At 39.4% G+C, this 17,828-nt stretch overlaps 1 protein-coding gene across 2 annotated transcripts in view; it reads right to left on the minus strand.

Moving 5' to 3' along the window:
• The window catches only part of adgrl1a (adhesion G protein-coupled receptor L1a), an 87,857-nt gene that overhangs the window by 39,958 nt on the left and 30,071 nt on the right, over nt 1-17,828 (minus strand). For both annotated transcript variants that reach the window (XM_042005056.1, XM_042005047.1), the window contains exon 2: nt 7,396-7,588. In XM_042005056.1, the coding sequence (XP_041860990.1) occupies nt 7,396-7,465 (70 nt within the window). In that variant the 5' untranslated portion in view covers nt 7,466-7,588. The remainder of the gene's footprint in view (nt 1-7,395; nt 7,589-17,828) is intronic.

The raw sequence follows: 17,828 nt of genomic DNA on the forward strand, positions 1-17,828 counted from the left end.
GCAAGAAAGAACAAGTCATTTTACAGTCAATGGACAGAGCTGAGAGGTCTCAGTGATAGGAATCCCTCTCTAGCTGAGTATAATCCTAACCAATTTCTACAACACTTTATCAGCTTATCACTGCATCTTAGCAACTCACTTAGCACTGCGAGTTAGCGTAATGAATCGCTAGAGCATAGCCTGTCACCACAGACAAGCTGAGGCAATGCGGCCAGAACTGTCACACTCAGGCAGCCTTCAAGCTGAGAAGTTGTGACAAAGTGACACTGAGACAAACCTAAAGGCCTAACATGACGGTGCAGGGGCTAGGGGCTGAGTGAGCTTGTAGGATCGTGTGTGTGTGCGGGTGTCCGCGTGTCTGTGCGTATGGATGGAAGGGTGCCGGGCTGGCCTCAAAGCTAGAATCCTATCTCATCTTTGACTCCTCCGCCTGTCTGCTACAGCCAAAGGAGAAAGAAGATGAGATGTGGAGTGACTGTATGGGGAGTCACCAGCCTTGCTATAAGGTCAGAGCACAAAGCAGTGCCAAAATGACACATATCTGCTCTGATAGAGCTGAGTCAAGCTAAACACACAGGGAGGAAGAAATGGAATGGCAGAGCAAATAAGACAGGGTAACAATAGAAAAAGATCGAAACCTTCAAAAAAGAGACTGGCAGAGGATGAGCATAGCGACTGCTCTTTGTGGAGGCACAAGGTCACCGACATGAAAGAAATGAGACAGACAAATTGGTAGTGGAGAAGATCTTCTTTTGTTCAGACTTGTTCAACACAGACAGGGCTCTCTCTTTAACAACCCAGTATTCTAGTTGATCTGAATTTCAGCTGGGTCCATAATATTACATCACTTATAAAATAACTAAACAAGCCCCAGTGGAAATGGGAAACACACCCCCTCATGGAACACACTTTCGCTACATTTGCATTGATGCACATACACATACACAGAAACTCTTGCAGGCAGATACACATAAGCCCTTAACCTTATTCATCCTCAACCTCGAGGACTCTCAGTCTGCGTTGACAAACTTTGCTCTAGGGGGAAGTTGCAGGCAAAACAGAGATTAAGATGAGCAGTTAAAAAGCCACTGAGACTTGGAAAAACAACACACACACACACACGCACACACACACAGAAACTTGAGAGAAAAGGCGAGACGAGACGTGCTCACGCTGTCAACCCAATTCATCGCTGGACCTAGCATCTAATTATGCAATAAAAGTGGCTCAATGGGAGGAAATAGCATAGCCTAAATAAAAATAAAAAAAGTAGGAAATTCACTGGGTGTAAAGCATTTTCCATCTCCCAGGGGAGTGGGGCAATGCTACAGGACCAGCACAAGTCTACTCTGTTCTGTGCTTCCAGCAGATATTACAGGAGGCAGGTCAGCAGACAGTGAGTCAGGCCTAGATTTATATAAACACTATGGTGGAATAAAACTGCAGGTGCTGCAAGCAAATGGCCAGAGGGGTGTGAAAGGAATGGAGCAGGGAAACAGAGGCAGGCACAGAAAAGTGGAGAAGATGGTGAGAGAAGAAAGTGATGAAAATAAGCAGGGAAAATGAGAAATAAAGTGTGGAGCAGAGAGGGTGAAACAGTTGTCAGAAAGATGAGGGTGCATTTGGAAAAGTTGCAAGTTGCATCTAGAGACCTGTTAGGAAAGATGAGTGTCAAAGCTCAGCCCTGCTGCTACATTAGACACTTAATTAACCTTCTTATACACTAAGCCAAAGGTTTGGAAACATGGGTGCATCTGTGTGTGTGCATCTGTGTGTGTGTGTGTGTGTGTGTGTGTGTGTGTGTGTGTGTGTGTGTGTGTGTGTGTGTGTGTGTGCACATGAGCTGATCGATCTGCTGTTAGTGCATGTGGTTACATAAACTGTACAGCATTTTGGGAGTTTGTGTAAATTAAAAATGTATTTGGCTGTAAACCCCACTGAATTCTTCTCACACTTGTATGCCGTCTAATTCACCTGCAGTGCAATGAACTTTGTGTTTAGTCTTTTTCACCTTAGTACCATCCCTTGTTCCCTCATCCAATTTATTTTGCCCGCATACTTTCTCATTTAACCTTCCTACCTATTCTTTGCACCCTCCCCTTGTTCTCCCTGTGTCTTAATATCTCCTCTCTTCCAATCCTTCAGCTCCAGTTGTCCCATCTTCCTTTACCTTACTATTCTATTCATTTATTCCCTCTCACTATTTTACCAGCCTCACCACTCTCATCCACCCCTCTCCCTGCATCTCCCTCTCTCTCTTCCTCTCTACTCTTTTTGCCCTTGGCAGTTAGCCTTAAGCTGCTGCTGGTAATTATCAATCTGCAGTCCACAAAAACATGAAAAGCTAATGCACAGATTCTTTGGCACATGGCACTCTTAACACACACATACACAGGCACTTATGCACACAGTCTGCAACACACACGCAGTCCTTCACGGCTGCAAATCCTCAAAGTTACACAGCAAGGCCTAAGAGAATAGAGCCTATCACACGACTGCACAAACAGGAACACACTCTCCACTTTTTTTTTCTGTAGGATGTTGTTTCCAGTACACAAATCAATGTACACAAGCTAACATGCTGCTGCACACACACAACGACAAGCAAACACAAACAAAATGGTCACAAACACACTGGCAAGAACACTGTGAACAAATGAATAAACAAAAATACACAGCCCCCGTATACGTGTGCAGATACATGAGAGTGACCTGCCTCATCTTCAAAGGGAAGTTGGAGATAACACACCGCCACTCTGGTGCAATTTCTCTATCCTTCTGCCCGCCCACCCCCACCTCCCAATATATGTTCAAAGGCCATCCATTAACCTTTCACTCACACAGGCCTCTCTGTGATCTACTGCTCTCACCCAAGGGCTTTGAAGAGCACAGCAACCCCAAGCACAGGGTGGCCGAAGGAGACGGTAGCAAGCGAGGGATGAGAGAGGACAGAAAGAAGTAAAAATAAAAAAAAGATAAGGAAAGAAAGAAGAGTGACAATAACAAGAGATGTGTGCTGTTAACAGATGGTAAGCAGAGGGTAAGGAAAGGAAAACACAGCGGCTGGGAGAAGGCAGCAGGGTTAATCTCGAGGAGGGGGTCTGGATAGAATGGTAAAGAGATGGGCTGGGGATAGTTAAAAAAAAAAGAAGGAAAGCAAAAACAGAGTTGGAAGGGATAGAAAGAAGAGCCACAAGAGGGATAAAAGGACAGTAAAAAGGAAAAGGGGCAGTGGGGAGGGGATTACAACATAGAGAGGGGAAGTAATAGCTGAGGTGTTAGGGGAGAAACAGAAGAGAGATTGGATGAAAATGAGAGGCGAGTGTTTGGACTTTAAGAAGTGAGAAGCAATGACTGTTGCTAATAAGATGTGGAAGCAACAAAGGCTTGAAAACACAAAGAAGCGGCACAGAGAGAAACAAAGGGAGAAAAAGGGCTTTACAGCTAAAATTGAGATGAGTCGCAGTACTCACAAACCTCTGGATTAGTAATTAGTGTGAATGAAGCCTGAATTTCTGCTTTATGAAAAAGGAAAAATACTTGAACATATTAAAAGGTCATTTCTATGAGAACCCTTCAACCTGTCAGTCTGTATATGATGGCTGTTAAATTAAAGAACATTAGTTTTTATTAATTATTAGGTTTTATTAATTTGATCTCACATAAGTTACAACTTGTAAAGTTTTAATAGACACAATAAAAGCCATAGGGAAAATTAGATGTGAGTTTTAGAATATTTTAATATGAATTCAATACAGTGAACTCATATCTCAAACAGATGTAAAATAAACATAACTGAACCTGATTACAACACTAAAGGTACCATGTAGGGTTAATTAGAAATAATAAATCAGCACAACATTACCTGTAGCAGGTGTAGCAGGGAGGAGCAATGAGAAGAAAATGGGAAGCTGACAGGTTATAACAAACCTGTCTCTGAGAAATTACATTCATATATTACTAAACTGTTTTTCCACTTACAGTGTGGAGGCAGTTGTAATCGCTGGCTGTATTATGCTCAGAGGTGATGTGTTTTTGAGTAATGAAGTGCAACATTTTTCACAACAGTGACTCTCATCTGTACTTAGATTTAGGTTAAAAGGAAAACTTTGGAACAGATTGTGCCTTTTCCTAAAAGTAGATGGAGACATTCTTTAATTTAAGAAAACCTTTCCTGAGAATAAAATCATGTACTGAGTTGATAAATATGATTAAAAAGTATTCTTACTCACACATTATATCTAAAGAATCAGATATTACTGTATTAACTGATCAAAGGTGGTTACATATGGTGTCACCTGACTGATCAATAAATGCAATGAGCACTAGTGCTTTGGCTGACATGTGCTCAATTTTTTAGACTTGCCTGTAGCAAAGAGGAGCGCAGAGCTACGAGCTCACAAAACACATACTGAGATAATGCAATATGCTGTTCAGCAAATTATAAAACCAGAGCCCAAGTGCATGTAGCCAAGTTAACGGCACTATTGCTTTATTGCGTCTACTCAAAGTATTATTGCTACAAGCCTGTCGGATAATCAATTCTTATGAATTAGTGAGTAGGTCGCAGTTTTGAAATAATAACTTTAGCATTATGGTACTGAAAGTCTGAAAGTGTTCTTTCTCTCCCTTTGTCATAAAATTCAGTATTGAATGTGGTTTCAGGTCAACATTTTTCAGATCGTCACTCTGAATTTAAAATCTAAGACTGAACAGACTTGCAAAGGCTTGGCAAATTCTTCATGTGGCCTACTGTGTGAAACAGCTGGCTATTCTTGCCTTATAGAGAGCAAGATAATGCATAAAGATAAATCTGTGTTCAGACATTCCGTCACCATCCAAGGACAGTTGAGAGACTAGGCACTTTGTTAAGAAGATGTGTAAAAACAGCTAGTCCCCCATCCTTAAATAAAAACTACTCTTAAGGGGAACAGGCACAGAAGAAAAAAGCTGGAGAAGAGGGGTAGAGAGATAAAAATGTCTGCCTGCGCACTTAAGGGCCAGGGGCCTTTCCACGTCACTGATCTGAGAGCAAAGGCTTAAACACACGAAAGATGAGAACAGATTCAACCAGTCAGCTGACTCTGGCATTCACATCTGAGTGGCACACATGCAAACATATACCAACTGAACACGTGAATATGCTCATACCGTGTAAACACCCAGACCCACAAAAACTCTTGAGATGTACGTATCACTAAAGACCCCTGTGCATGCATGCACATATACAAACATTCTAATATTTGCAGATTTATCATTTGGAGACTGAAAGGAAAGACTTACAAATAGCCTTGTAATGGTCTGGCTGCCACCACTAGTGCACATAAATACAAACACTCATGCACACACCAATGCCTTCGCTTTGCTAAATGAAAGTTCTGTGTCAGGGCTTCATCATGTACAGCACAGCTGCCTGCAATGCCTGCCACATTAACCAAGCCTAATGGGCTTTCAGATCAACAGCACTGTGTATGAAGGGTGGTGCATTCTCATGCGTTCTGTGAAATCAGCGGGACATTATGTTTGTCAAGGTATGTGTGTCGATCTGTTAGGGCCTACCAGAACATGAGTGGAGGGAATTATTCATTACATAAAGTACTGTTTTTGCTTCATGATGCTATCACATTTAAAAGAAAAAAGCGTGACACAGTGATTTAAGGGGACAATTACCATATGAACTGAGATTTGTCAGAAAAAGCAGAAAAGAAATAAGTGTGCTGAGCTCATACTGGTTAGGAACATTTGCACTAAAAAGCCACTTCAAGAGGAGGATAAATGTATGAGAGTGAGGGGTAAATATTAAAATGTGCAGCCAGGAGCAGAGTGAGGTTAAAGCATAGCAGATTAGTCGGCACACTGAGGGTGAGCAGGAGTACACATTAGAGAGTGAAACCATGTGTGATGCTCATGTAGGCTTCCAAATGAGCTTTGATTAGTCTGAGACTGACTTTCGCAGCTCTCATCACATCAAAACTCTGCTCCCTTCCTTTAGGATCTAATTCCCTGGCTCTCTTTCCTTTTCCCTCTCCTGTTCCTCTGGTCACATTACAATAGAGAGAATGATTTTTGCCAAACTTTGGCTGCCAAAACTATGAACAAAAAACAGTGTGGGTGTGCATAAGCATGTGTCAGTGTACATTTGCAAAAAGAAGAAAAGAAAAATTCATCAAACCAAATGCTTTGCTTGTGCTTTTGGAGCTAAAAACAGAAAACAGTCAATTGATTATTAATGCATTATTAATAATGCCAGGTCAAACAGACAGCTGGAGGCTTATCTTTATAGAAATATGGACACCCACACACATGCAAACACAAAGCAACATTATGCCAAGAGGCCAAATCTGTGTAGCAAATATACACAAATCTAATGTTATGAAAGCAGCCAAATTTGAATGGAAAAATACAGCATCAACTCAAATTGGAAACACCTTGCAAGTGAAAACTTTTACTGAGCAGACATTGAGACAAGTCATAACAAACACATTTTAACTTTGCTGTCTTTCTTGTATATGCTCTAACTCCTTCTTCGTCATCACTAACCACTGCCTGTGGTGACCATGTCTGACTAGGGCTCCTCCTCCTCATCCTAGCTGTCCATCACCCAGCAGCTTGTTGGCACACAGTTGACTGAGAACATACAGCAGATGGTGAGCTGCTATCTGTGTGGCAGGCCACTAGCAGGATACCTAACAGCCCCTCCTTTCCCCCTCCCAACAATCTCTGCTCCTTTTTCTCATACACATCTTCCACATATACACGCCCTCCAGCATCACTTCAGTCCAACCAAGTCACCTGCTGCCAGGCTCACAGCAGCCAGCACACACAAACACAAAATGCAATATCTCATGGTACATGGCACATTCAAAGAGGTCACACATATGGCACCATTACATGCACGGATTCCCCCTTATTCACTTGCCACGCTCCAACTGACATCAAGATGACAAGAAATTTTATCGACATTCTCACATGCACTTTCCACCTCGCTCACACACTCTGTCTCCTGTAAGAGACGATTTGGTTAATCAAGTGCAGCATTTCTAGCCTGGTCAGCAAGTCAATATACTTACAACCTTCATCGCATAGATAACATTATAAATATTACATCCTCATTTGCAATAACCTGGTCAGACCAGCTGCAGGGAACACTGAAACTAACAAGAATTTACACACATTATAAGCTAACTCAGTTGATCAATACAAAGTTGTGGAATTTATGTACATGAAGTCAATAAATGAAGCATATTCTCTCTCGCTCGCTCTCTCTCTCTGTCTCTCTCTCTTTCTATATATATATATATATATATATATATATATATTATATATATATATATATATATATATATATATATATATATATATATATATTTCTTTTGGTGTTAATATATAACCTACCCTGTGAGGATGGGGCAATGTTGTTGAGAATCACAGCGCAGGTGAAGAAGATCCAGACAGCAAAAGCCATGTTTGATGTTTGACGCTGAGCAGAGGGTAGAGCAAGAGATGGTGCTAAAATCTAGAGGTGATCAGCAGGCACAGGTGAGTGGGGTGGCACTTTCCTCAGCTTACACCCTCTCTCAGGGTGACCCTGTAGGCAAAGAAATCAGAGAACACACAGAAGTAAGTGAATCATGTTATATATTTTATTGTGATGATGTAAATGGAAATAGGCTTTTTTAGTTTTCATCTCTAAGTGCGAATGCAGATTTTTTCTGCATCTTCCATAGTAATATGTGTTTAAAACTCTGCACTGTTAAGGTAGAAAAAAAAGTGGCACAACTAGTATGGCATAGTCGGGAGGGAGGAGAAAAAAGCAACTCCCCCTGTGGTGAGTGAGCGAGATAATACAGCAGATCTGAGGCCATTTTGTGCAGGATGGCATGGCATGAAAACAGCTGTTGACTATGCCAGCTCATCACTTTAAACTATTTGGATGCTTGATTAAATCAGACATGCTACATATGTTTGGAAGCTGTTAACAGAGCTATATTCATGGGAAAGAAAACACGTCTTCCATGTGTGTTTATATGTGTGTTTACAGGCACAAGCAGATATAAAAATCAAGACAGTGAAAAGTGGCAACTCAGTCAGCGGTGCTGTAGGGCTCACACAACTCATTTGCCTAATGACATAAATCACATTCTAAAGCTTGAGTTTGGATTCTTTGACAGCAGAGCCTGCAGGGGCTGAAAAACAGAAAACAAAAGAGACGGTATTGTTATAACTAATACTCTTCCTGCTGAGCTTGCTGATGAAACAGACAGATTGGTCTGCATCTGTGTGAAGAGGGTGAATTGTATGTAGATGTGGGGTTGCTAGCTGTGTCCCTTTATATAATTATACTGCAGAAGGGTATAAGGTTGTTGAAGCATGTTCACACATCATCAGATAAAAACTGTGAAACTACTGAGCTTTTGTTGGACTTTTCATTCCCTTTGCATTTACCCTCACATTGCAGGAGCTTACCTGTTTAATGCTATAATCCTGGTAAAGAACCAAAACCTTAATATTGTTAAAGAAAAAAGAAAAAGAAATCCACTTATGCATGGTATCCCAACATTGTAGTTATTCAGACTTCATTAAGAGTCATATTATGTTTTGGTGTTAATCCAAAATACCAGAGACATTTCTTTTTTCTGTTCTTGTATGATCATTTTCTTTATTTGATAAAATTAGATGTTACATTGTAAATCCAGAATAACAGAAATAGAATAGAAAATGTTTCTACTGATGTATTTGTTTTTGTTAGAGGTCTAGGATCTAAAGTTGAACACAAATATGTTTCATGGTGATGTTGTCTACTGTGAATTAACACATATTTAAGTCACCCATATAAATGTAGGGTGTTTGGTGCTGAAGAGGAAAAGTATTCAGAAAAGAAGAAGGTCGGTGGTTTAATCCCTGGCATTTCCAGACCACATTTTAAATTGTCTTTGGGCACGAAATGATTCCTAAGTTGCATTCATGTGCGTGTGTGAAGGCATAGAAGCAGGCACTGTGATGGTATATCATAGACTAAGAAGTACTTTATGTGTGATACACTGAAAAAAATATACCTGGCAAGATGTAAATCTAACAACATTAAATCTACAATATTTAACAATAAAAACACACATAAATACAAGATTAAAACTAGTTTTTAAGTCAGTATGCTTTGTTCAAATCATTAGATATTCCACATAATTTTCTTTAGAGAAAACATTCAGGTAATCCCAGCCAGCCTTCTGATGTTCAGCCACACAACAAACAACAACCTTGTTTCATATTCTGATTCTGGCCTGTGGGGAGAGCCTCTGTTTGAATTTTCTGAACTTGTGAGAAGAGGACCGCCATTTTCTCAGAGAAGGAGATCAGCCTGAAGGTAAGATTAGTGTTTGCAAAGCAAAGCAGCTCTTTTTGTGCTACAAATTCTCCAGATTTTGTGTTGTGAAAACACTATTAACAAATTTTGTGCATTAGGAAATGAGTCTTGTCAATGGAGGCATTAGTAACATGATGCTAGCAGTACATGATGTACTTGCACCTTTGTAATTTGAAGATAAAGATGGCACATAGCTTTAAAATAGCTGTTCTTAGGTTCATTTAAAGCCAACCAAGAAGTGAAGGTTTTTGCACAACTATAAAGTCGCTAATGTCGGCACTGGCTGGATGTTTGGTGTTTAAGTGTTAATCTAGTACAGGATACCAAGGCCTTATTTTTGTGCACAAATTTGGCATTAAGTATTATTGTTGATTACAATTTTAGAAACAACCATTTGATATTAGGAAGAGAGAACATGTATGTTTTTCTTTGGGGTTTGTTTTGTTTCTTTTTTGGGGGGGGGGGGGGGGTCTTTTTTCTTTGTTTTTGTTTGTTTATTTTATATTTTTATTCCAAATTACTTTGATTCATCTATTTCATTATGCTTTATGGTATGAACAAAAAATGTCCTCCAAGGTTTGTGATCTCATGGTTAGATTGCATGTCTACAAGTCATAACAGTCACCATATGGGACTGAACAAGTTCCTATCTTATCCAGTTTTATAACTGTTTTTATACTGGAGTTTCTCAGGTCCTCCCAGTGCACTTTTAAGGCATATGTCATGAGGAGGAGCAGGAGGTGTGACCACCTGTACACCTGATACTCATTACCTTGATCCCCAGCAGCTGCTACGTAAGGATGGGGCTTACTACTGCACGGCTCCAGATTGTTGTGTAGCAAACTGGTTACACAATGAGGCCAGTTTTGCTTATTCCCTTGACCAAACCTTGTGACCAGTCTGTCCTCTTTCCCACAGTCTCCAGCTTTCCCTTGCTCTTGAGAAGTACCTGGATTGCCTGGAACTTTACCTCTGCCTGTCTGACCTGGATTGCATTCTCTTTATTCAACTGCTGGGTCTCAGAGTCCTCCTTGCATAATATGTGACAATACGAAGCACTTTAAAAAACATAGTAGTTTAATTTGATTTTCTTTTAACTTAAATGGCACATTCTAGTGCAATTCACACAATTAAAACATGATGAAAAATGTTTAGTTTCAAAATTTAACTCCAAATGGTAAACTTTCATAAATTATCTACATATGCATTAGATATCATCTAATATCTACAGAAATGATGCCTTTAAGAATTAAATTACTATTTTAAAAATAAAAGAATATTATTATCATGCTCTTTATTTTTTTAGATGTTAGGCTACTTTAAATCAGTTCTGGTCAGCTATTGTTACACAGTTTTGTTCATGGAGCTTTCATGCATGTGAAAGATACATGATGCTAAAATATTGTAAAAGATGGTTATATTCCATTATTTCACGCTGTGTTATGCTGTGATTCACAGTCTTGTAATTAAAGGTTTTTTTGTTGGTAATATGCTTTATTTAATTTAGGGTAAATTGTTATTTCCCAGTTGCCAAGCAGGTTCTAAAATGGGTTGTCAGCACTTAGCTCCATGGTAATAACTGGGCTTCCAAGTTTTTTAAGCCTCAGAGCAAAAACAACAGAACCAGTTTCCCCTCTAGCTGTATCCAAGTGCCTGATAAATACTTTATTAGATATTTTGATATAAGGACAATGGACAAAGGAAGTAAACTGAAATTAAATTTATGTGGTAGGAAGACTTTAAGAGAGTAATGAGGAAAATTGAAAAGCTTCATTTGGTTTTATTTAAATAAGTCATTGAGAAACTGAAAAACTGAAGATTTCTTTTACTTAAAAATAGATTTTTGAAATTCTTCAGATTTAGTAGATTATACAAACAGTAGAGGAATGCTAAAATCAAGTTTAATTTACTCATTTAATTTTATTTCTTGTTCTCAAACAATTTAGTAGTTTATACAAAAATCTAATTTTTCAATCTACATGATAAAATGATGCAAAAAATATTTTTAAGTAGTTCAAGGTGGCTATTTTTATCAGTGCATGGCTTGTATAACAAGTGCTTTGAGAGGTTGACAAGGCTAGGAGGACATTATACAGTCAATTTGCCATTCATCATTTAGGAAAATAATACCTCATTTGTGAATTTAAATCCTTGATGCACAATATTCACCATGAGTAACAGATAAGCAAGAAATCCAATTTGATGCATTTTTAAGTCTTTTTCTGGAGACTTGAAATAAAATCTCATTAAGTTGTTTACATAATTATGCATGAACGGGTTAAAGGTGTTAAAATAAGTATTTATGCACTGTATGCAATGTTCTCATACAGAGTAAATGAAACCATGAAAAAATATATGGACAAATATTAACTGTAATTTTTGTCCTGATTATAAATTTGAAATAAAATAAAATAATTGATAGTATTTCAGATCCTTAATTTGTCATTTATTCAATCTCTTCACCCTAATAAATTTACAGTCATTGCCAAGCTTCCTTTACCAGGAATCAAATATGACAGGTCTTTAGAAACTGGATGGTTTCACCCCCTACTCTTCATCATCACCCCTTATTTGGCTTTCCCTAGACCTCTGCAACCCCTCCTCTTTATGACCTTTTCTGATATTTAACCTCCTCCCCAGTGGCAATGCCAGCCCACAGTCCACGACCTGCCTGAGTGTCGCTGCATGGATTAGCATGTTGGAAGCCATAGAGCACAAGCCAAGCAGAAAGAGAGGGATGCTGATAGTAAATAGCAAAGACATAGAGAGAAGGCAAGCAGAACAAAGCAGAATACAATAGCTGTTCTTTACATCAGCATATATTTATGTGATTATAAAAAACTGTCTACAGCGATGCAGCTTGTACCTTAATTTGAGTAATTTGAGTCTCGAATTGATTGTCAGGCCTTTTCTCTGCTAACTTATTCTTTCCACCTGATCTCACTCCATTATGAGCGGTCTAAACAAAGATTTCCACTACTTTTAATGAGAAAATGTCTATTTTTTCATTCTGGCTATTCTTCTGTACTTTTCAACAACAGCTTTCATTCAATCTTTAAAGATGACGAGGAATAAAGAAAGAGAAGAGAAGAAGGCCAGGCTGGGAATTGAAGGGGAAGGACAACAAAGTGCAGGGTGGACAAATTGATTCTGTCTTGTGACTAAATCAAGCTAGCATTGCACAACGTTCAATTTGAGGTGTTAGAATGTCAAAGGATAAGGAATGAAGAATAGATTGGATATACAAAGAGAGGAAAGGAAGATCACGAGGAATGATTAAACAAAGGGATGAGAAGATCAAGAAATGGAAAACAGAGAAGTGCACACACAGCCAGAGTAACTAAATAAGAATGATCAAGAGAAGCCAAGAATGTGAGGAAACAACACTAAATATAGCAAAGTTAGAACAGCAAAGGAACAGTAAAAATCAAAACAAAACAACAACAACAAAAAAAAAACGAAGTGAAGGCAAAGGAGAAAGTATTTCTTTTTATTTTGCCTATGAGTCAGTCTGACTCTGGGTGGTGGAAGGTTAAGAGTCTTTAGGGGGTGTGAGATGGGTGTCTTCGCCCTCCCTACTGGAGGATGTTAGATGCCCAAGGCCAGAGACTGACCTTTTGCACTGATCACATCCACTATTATTATCATCACTGTTTCTCTTCTAATAGAGCAGAACGTCATATCCCTATGAGACCGGGGCCCGCAAAATGGGAAAATGGAACAGCGGTTTCACAGAACTGGTAAAAAAAATGAGCAAAGAGAAGGGGAGGGGGTGGCAGATAGGCAAATGATGGTCAGTTGTAACAACGCAAATAAAAACGTGGCTGCTATAGCAGCAGGGTAACAATCAAGTACACAGCTCTGTCATTGTGTTTCAAATGCTACAGTTCACTTTAGCTATTCATTTACAGGCTGCCTTGATCCAAATCAAATAACCTCATTATCCTTTTCCATTGGATCATTACGATAATCACCATGATCATTAGGATCTGTTTGCTTTGGCAAAAGTGCTCATCAAGAACAGGGTGTCTGTCACAAGTTGTTTTCACGCAGGGCGGTGGGTACACATAAAGGATGTGTGTATCTGTCACAAGAAGCATTCATGCTAACCCATATCAATCAAATCATTTCAGTGCTAAAGAAAGAGGCATTTCGGAGCATTACCCAGCTACAGTCAAAAGGCTGGAGAACAAAGAGTTTACATAGACAGTTTTTGCTGCATAATTAGAAAAGCTGGTGCAACTCTCAGAGCTGCAACAGCTTCAGGCTAACACTGCTTTTTTCCCATTCCACATTGAAGTTGATATGGGAGGGAGAGACGCTAAGTGTGAGTCGACTCAGTCAGTTTGTACTGATGATTGTATTACTAATGCAATACTTTAAAATGAAATTTCTATTGAGCACTTCTCAAAAATGTTTTATCTCAATGGAGGGTTGTGAAAACTGCTAACAACTCAATTAGCATTTCAGTACATTTGGGGGAAAAAAGGATACGCTAGAAGACCAAGTAAAAAACATGCAGGGCAATGAGGGGCAGCGCATGAAGCAGGACAACAGAAACGGAAATTTATTCAGCTGGGAAAACACTCATGATTGATTCAAAGATTTGACGGTAATAAATTATGACGGTCAGTTTCTTCATGCAGTGGGAAGTCTTTGCATATCATGATGAAGCACCAGCATTTCCAGTGCTATTAGGATTGATGTTTATGCTTCAGATGTTTCAACAACAAATAGTTGGTTCACTAGCAAAGCTCCCGCTACGAAGGAAATGATTGCCTGCAAGCAGCCGACACACTCAAGCATGCAAAACTGAATGGCAATCATTCACTTACAAATCAGAAAGCGATGCAAACTGATGTATTAAATATTTGCAATCAAGTAAAATATCATTTCAAAGAGACTTGCTCTTGAATTGGAAAAAACAGAAAATAGGAGCTTTTTTTCATGCAGTGATTTTTTTTATATTTTTATTTCAGATGAAGTTATTATTAGACTCAGTCACAGAAAGCTATGTAGTATTGTATGTGGAGTATGATGAAACTGCAGAGAATGAGAGAAACCTATGATTCGCCTGGGGGCTTCTAAGTAATTCTCCCCCTGACTCATCGGTGCTGAAGCTTTGTCACACTTGATACTCTTTTTGTACTATGTAGTTAGGCAAGAGGGAGCAATACAAGGAAGTGTAACAATAAATGAGGATGAGATAGACTTCATTAATTACTTCTTCGCCTCCATAAAAGTAATCACTCGCAAAAGTGAATATAATTATCCTACTTTTCCTTTTGAAATGTAGCTGACATACCATGATGTTTCATCACCATGTGCAGCCAAGCTTTGCTGAGTGGGAGGCTGCATATTTACTATCAAACCTGCTTTCCAAGATGCTGAGGTATGACAGTCACTTTTGATGATTTCATAATTCAAATTAGCCATAATGTTAATTTTGGCACATTAATAGAATGCACGGATCAGATCAATCACATCGATTTGATGTGATGGGATAATGAGAAACAGTTTCTTTCACTACAGATCTAAAAGACATCAAAAGAAAATATGATGAAATAAACATTGAATTGTGTTTTTTCTTTTTGTTTCTTTTTGTTTTTTGATTTGCTGTGTCACAAAACTACAGCTGTGAGCACCTAAAAGCTGCACAAAAATTATTGCTACTCCAGAAAAATATATGATTCAACCTTGGATGAACTGTTGCTCTCCCAACCCCTTCATTGTTATCCTCCTGTAAGACCTATCTCTAATCTCCCTAATCCTTTTTTCGTGCGGTTATCACTAGCAAAGACAACATAATAGCATTTGATATTATTCCTTCACAACAACCTGATTCTATTACATTTGCATTGATGCTGAACAGCCACACGGTAACAGCCTTACTGAGAGCTGGTAGCCTACTCTAATGTTAACACTACAGCAGTCATTCAGCATGTATAACATTGTAAAGCAACTACACAAACGCATTCAAGTTAGATCATCCCAACATTTCTCCATTTGCTAGGGTGGGTCGGTTAAGGCCGGAGCTCTTGGTGTGGTAGCATTTTGCTGGCTGCAGCAGCAGTGCTGTTTATATAATGACACCATTGTGCCGTCTCTGTGCAGATGGAACATCAGAGCTCTTGTAATGGCCTGTGTATTAGGGGCGATGTGTTTGATTACTGACTCAGGGAGAGCAGGGATAGGCTGTGTAGCCAATGGGGAATAAGGCTCCCTCCAAAAGAGCAACCCAGGGAAAAAAAAGACCTATTTGAAGAAACAGAAGGAAAGAGGAGAGAGACAAGAAAAAGAGGGAGACTTTAATGGAAGTGTGCTTTAAGGGAATGCAAATGAGATGAGGGAATCTGCAGAGCGGCAGAACACAGTGGAAGGATATCAAACAGGGCTGTAGCTGCCGAAGAGGTAAAGGCAAAGGGAGAGGGGCAGAGACAAAGAAAGAGCCACTCTTACTTTATTCAATAGACACTCTTGTACAGTTTTTCCAACTCCAGAATCCACCTTTGGATGCAGCTCTCCATAAACCCCAACCCACACACCCCTTCATCTCTAGAGTCTACTCTTTGACTATTATTATTATTTCTGAAACAGTACTTCTTAAAAAAAAAAGTTACAGTGCCTGTTAAGTGAAGAGCCCCAAACTCCTGAGTAAACTCCTGAGCTATACATGTAAACCAGAGTGTATGGGTATCTGAAGGTAGTTGACTCCATACAGTATGAGTGAATGAGTGCTAGAAATAATCTACCCAGCCAACAGACCAGTAAGTGTTTGTCAGCACTGCATCCATGCAGCAGAGATAGCAAGCTCCCCAGCCTGGACTAGAGGATTTCCAGTGTGGCTTGTGATTTATTGTGGCTGTGGAGAGCCTGTCGCTGTTCATTATTACTGATGTAACAGAAGGCAATGCCACCACCCATCAATGCTTGCCCTGTGATGCCTGCCACAGCTGCCAGAGGAAGTGACCTTAGCACCCACCTGTCTTCTCACACAAATACTAGTTGCAGACCTTCTCTAATGAGCTCTAATATCTTACAGGAATGAAACCTTTGACCCAGCTCAGCAGTCATCCCTTAACCATTTTCTATCCAGTTGGAAAATCTTACATTAATTCAGTGTAATCTTCTCAGAAGTGACAAGACCTTTTTTTCTTCAATAATGACTTTGTGGTATTTCTTTGTGTGTGTTTTTTTTTTTTTTCCTTTTTGCTTCCCATTCCATCTTTTTTCCCCTGCTCCTCAACCTCAGTTAGATTAGATGCATTCTATATTAGTCAACATGCGTTGTCATATTTGTCAGCATGGGTTGCGTCGCAAATCAATGAAATGAAATGAATAATTCACTATGACCATTACGTCTAAACAACAAGAGTGATAACTGCCTGGTCTGGCATTAATCTTATGAGCCACCAACAATGGATTATGATATAACATGATAATGTTATGAAATTGTATTCTCCACTGAAGCTCCCTCCCACCCTTTGCACTGAGCTGTTCCCAGATGTCACTTGGCTGTGACTGGCAGGCTGCCACCCCATGAGCCTGTGTACCGCCAGGCCCAGCTAGATCCATCTTCATTAAGGACAGACGCACTGTGAGTTGTGTATGTTATTATCAGTGTCTATTAATCTGAAAGCTCCAGCAGGGCAACCCCTGTCTCACGATTGTAGTACAACTCACAATAGCAAAGTACAAACACACTATACACCACACTCATGCCTACATTGAGCTCTCTTCCTCTAATAATGAGCACAGTTACAGACGTAAGCCATTTAAAGGTAATTCATTCTCACTTCTAATTGGAGATGACAGACAATGATTATGTGAGGGAAAAAAAACTCATTCATAATTGTTCAACTATCTTTTGGAGTCACTTATGGCCACTTCTCAAGTGTTGGTCTATATGCTAAGATGCACACAGTTATGGCATGAGCATCATACACATGCTTACATGTATGCACACTCACGTGTACACACAGTGAAGAGCCCACCGGGGCACCACATGTGATGTTGACCCAGTTTGGATCTGTGGCACAAAGTAGAGCAGGGATTCAGAACAAAAAGAGACAGTGACATTTAAAAATAGGTTGACATTCTTTTCATCTCATTGCAAAGACTCATACAATGGAGGTATCCATTTTTTGTGTCAGAGGCACTACCTAATTATTCCATCACGTCTTCAATTTACCACTTGTAGAGACCTACAATCTTTACAAGGGACCAGTTTCGTTTTGGTCAAAAGGACCCAACTAAATGAAAACAATGCACTTATGGTATGGTGTATGTAGTTTGATGATATTGTGCTGTAGTGTGTTCATAATTTTTAAGAACATATGGGCTCCATATATTACTATCAGTCTTAATATGGGTTGAGGATACCAACTTTTAGATTACCTTTAGAAATAGTCAATGTTTCATTCATATTCCAGACAGTTTTCTTTTCTGTGTTTGGTTTTCTAACACA

The sequence above is a fragment of the Melanotaenia boesemani genome, chromosome 2 (assembly GCF_017639745.1).
Source record: "Melanotaenia boesemani isolate fMelBoe1 chromosome 2, fMelBoe1.pri, whole genome shotgun sequence".
Classification (NCBI taxonomy): Eukaryota; Metazoa; Chordata; class Actinopteri; order Atheriniformes; family Melanotaeniidae; genus Melanotaenia; species Melanotaenia boesemani.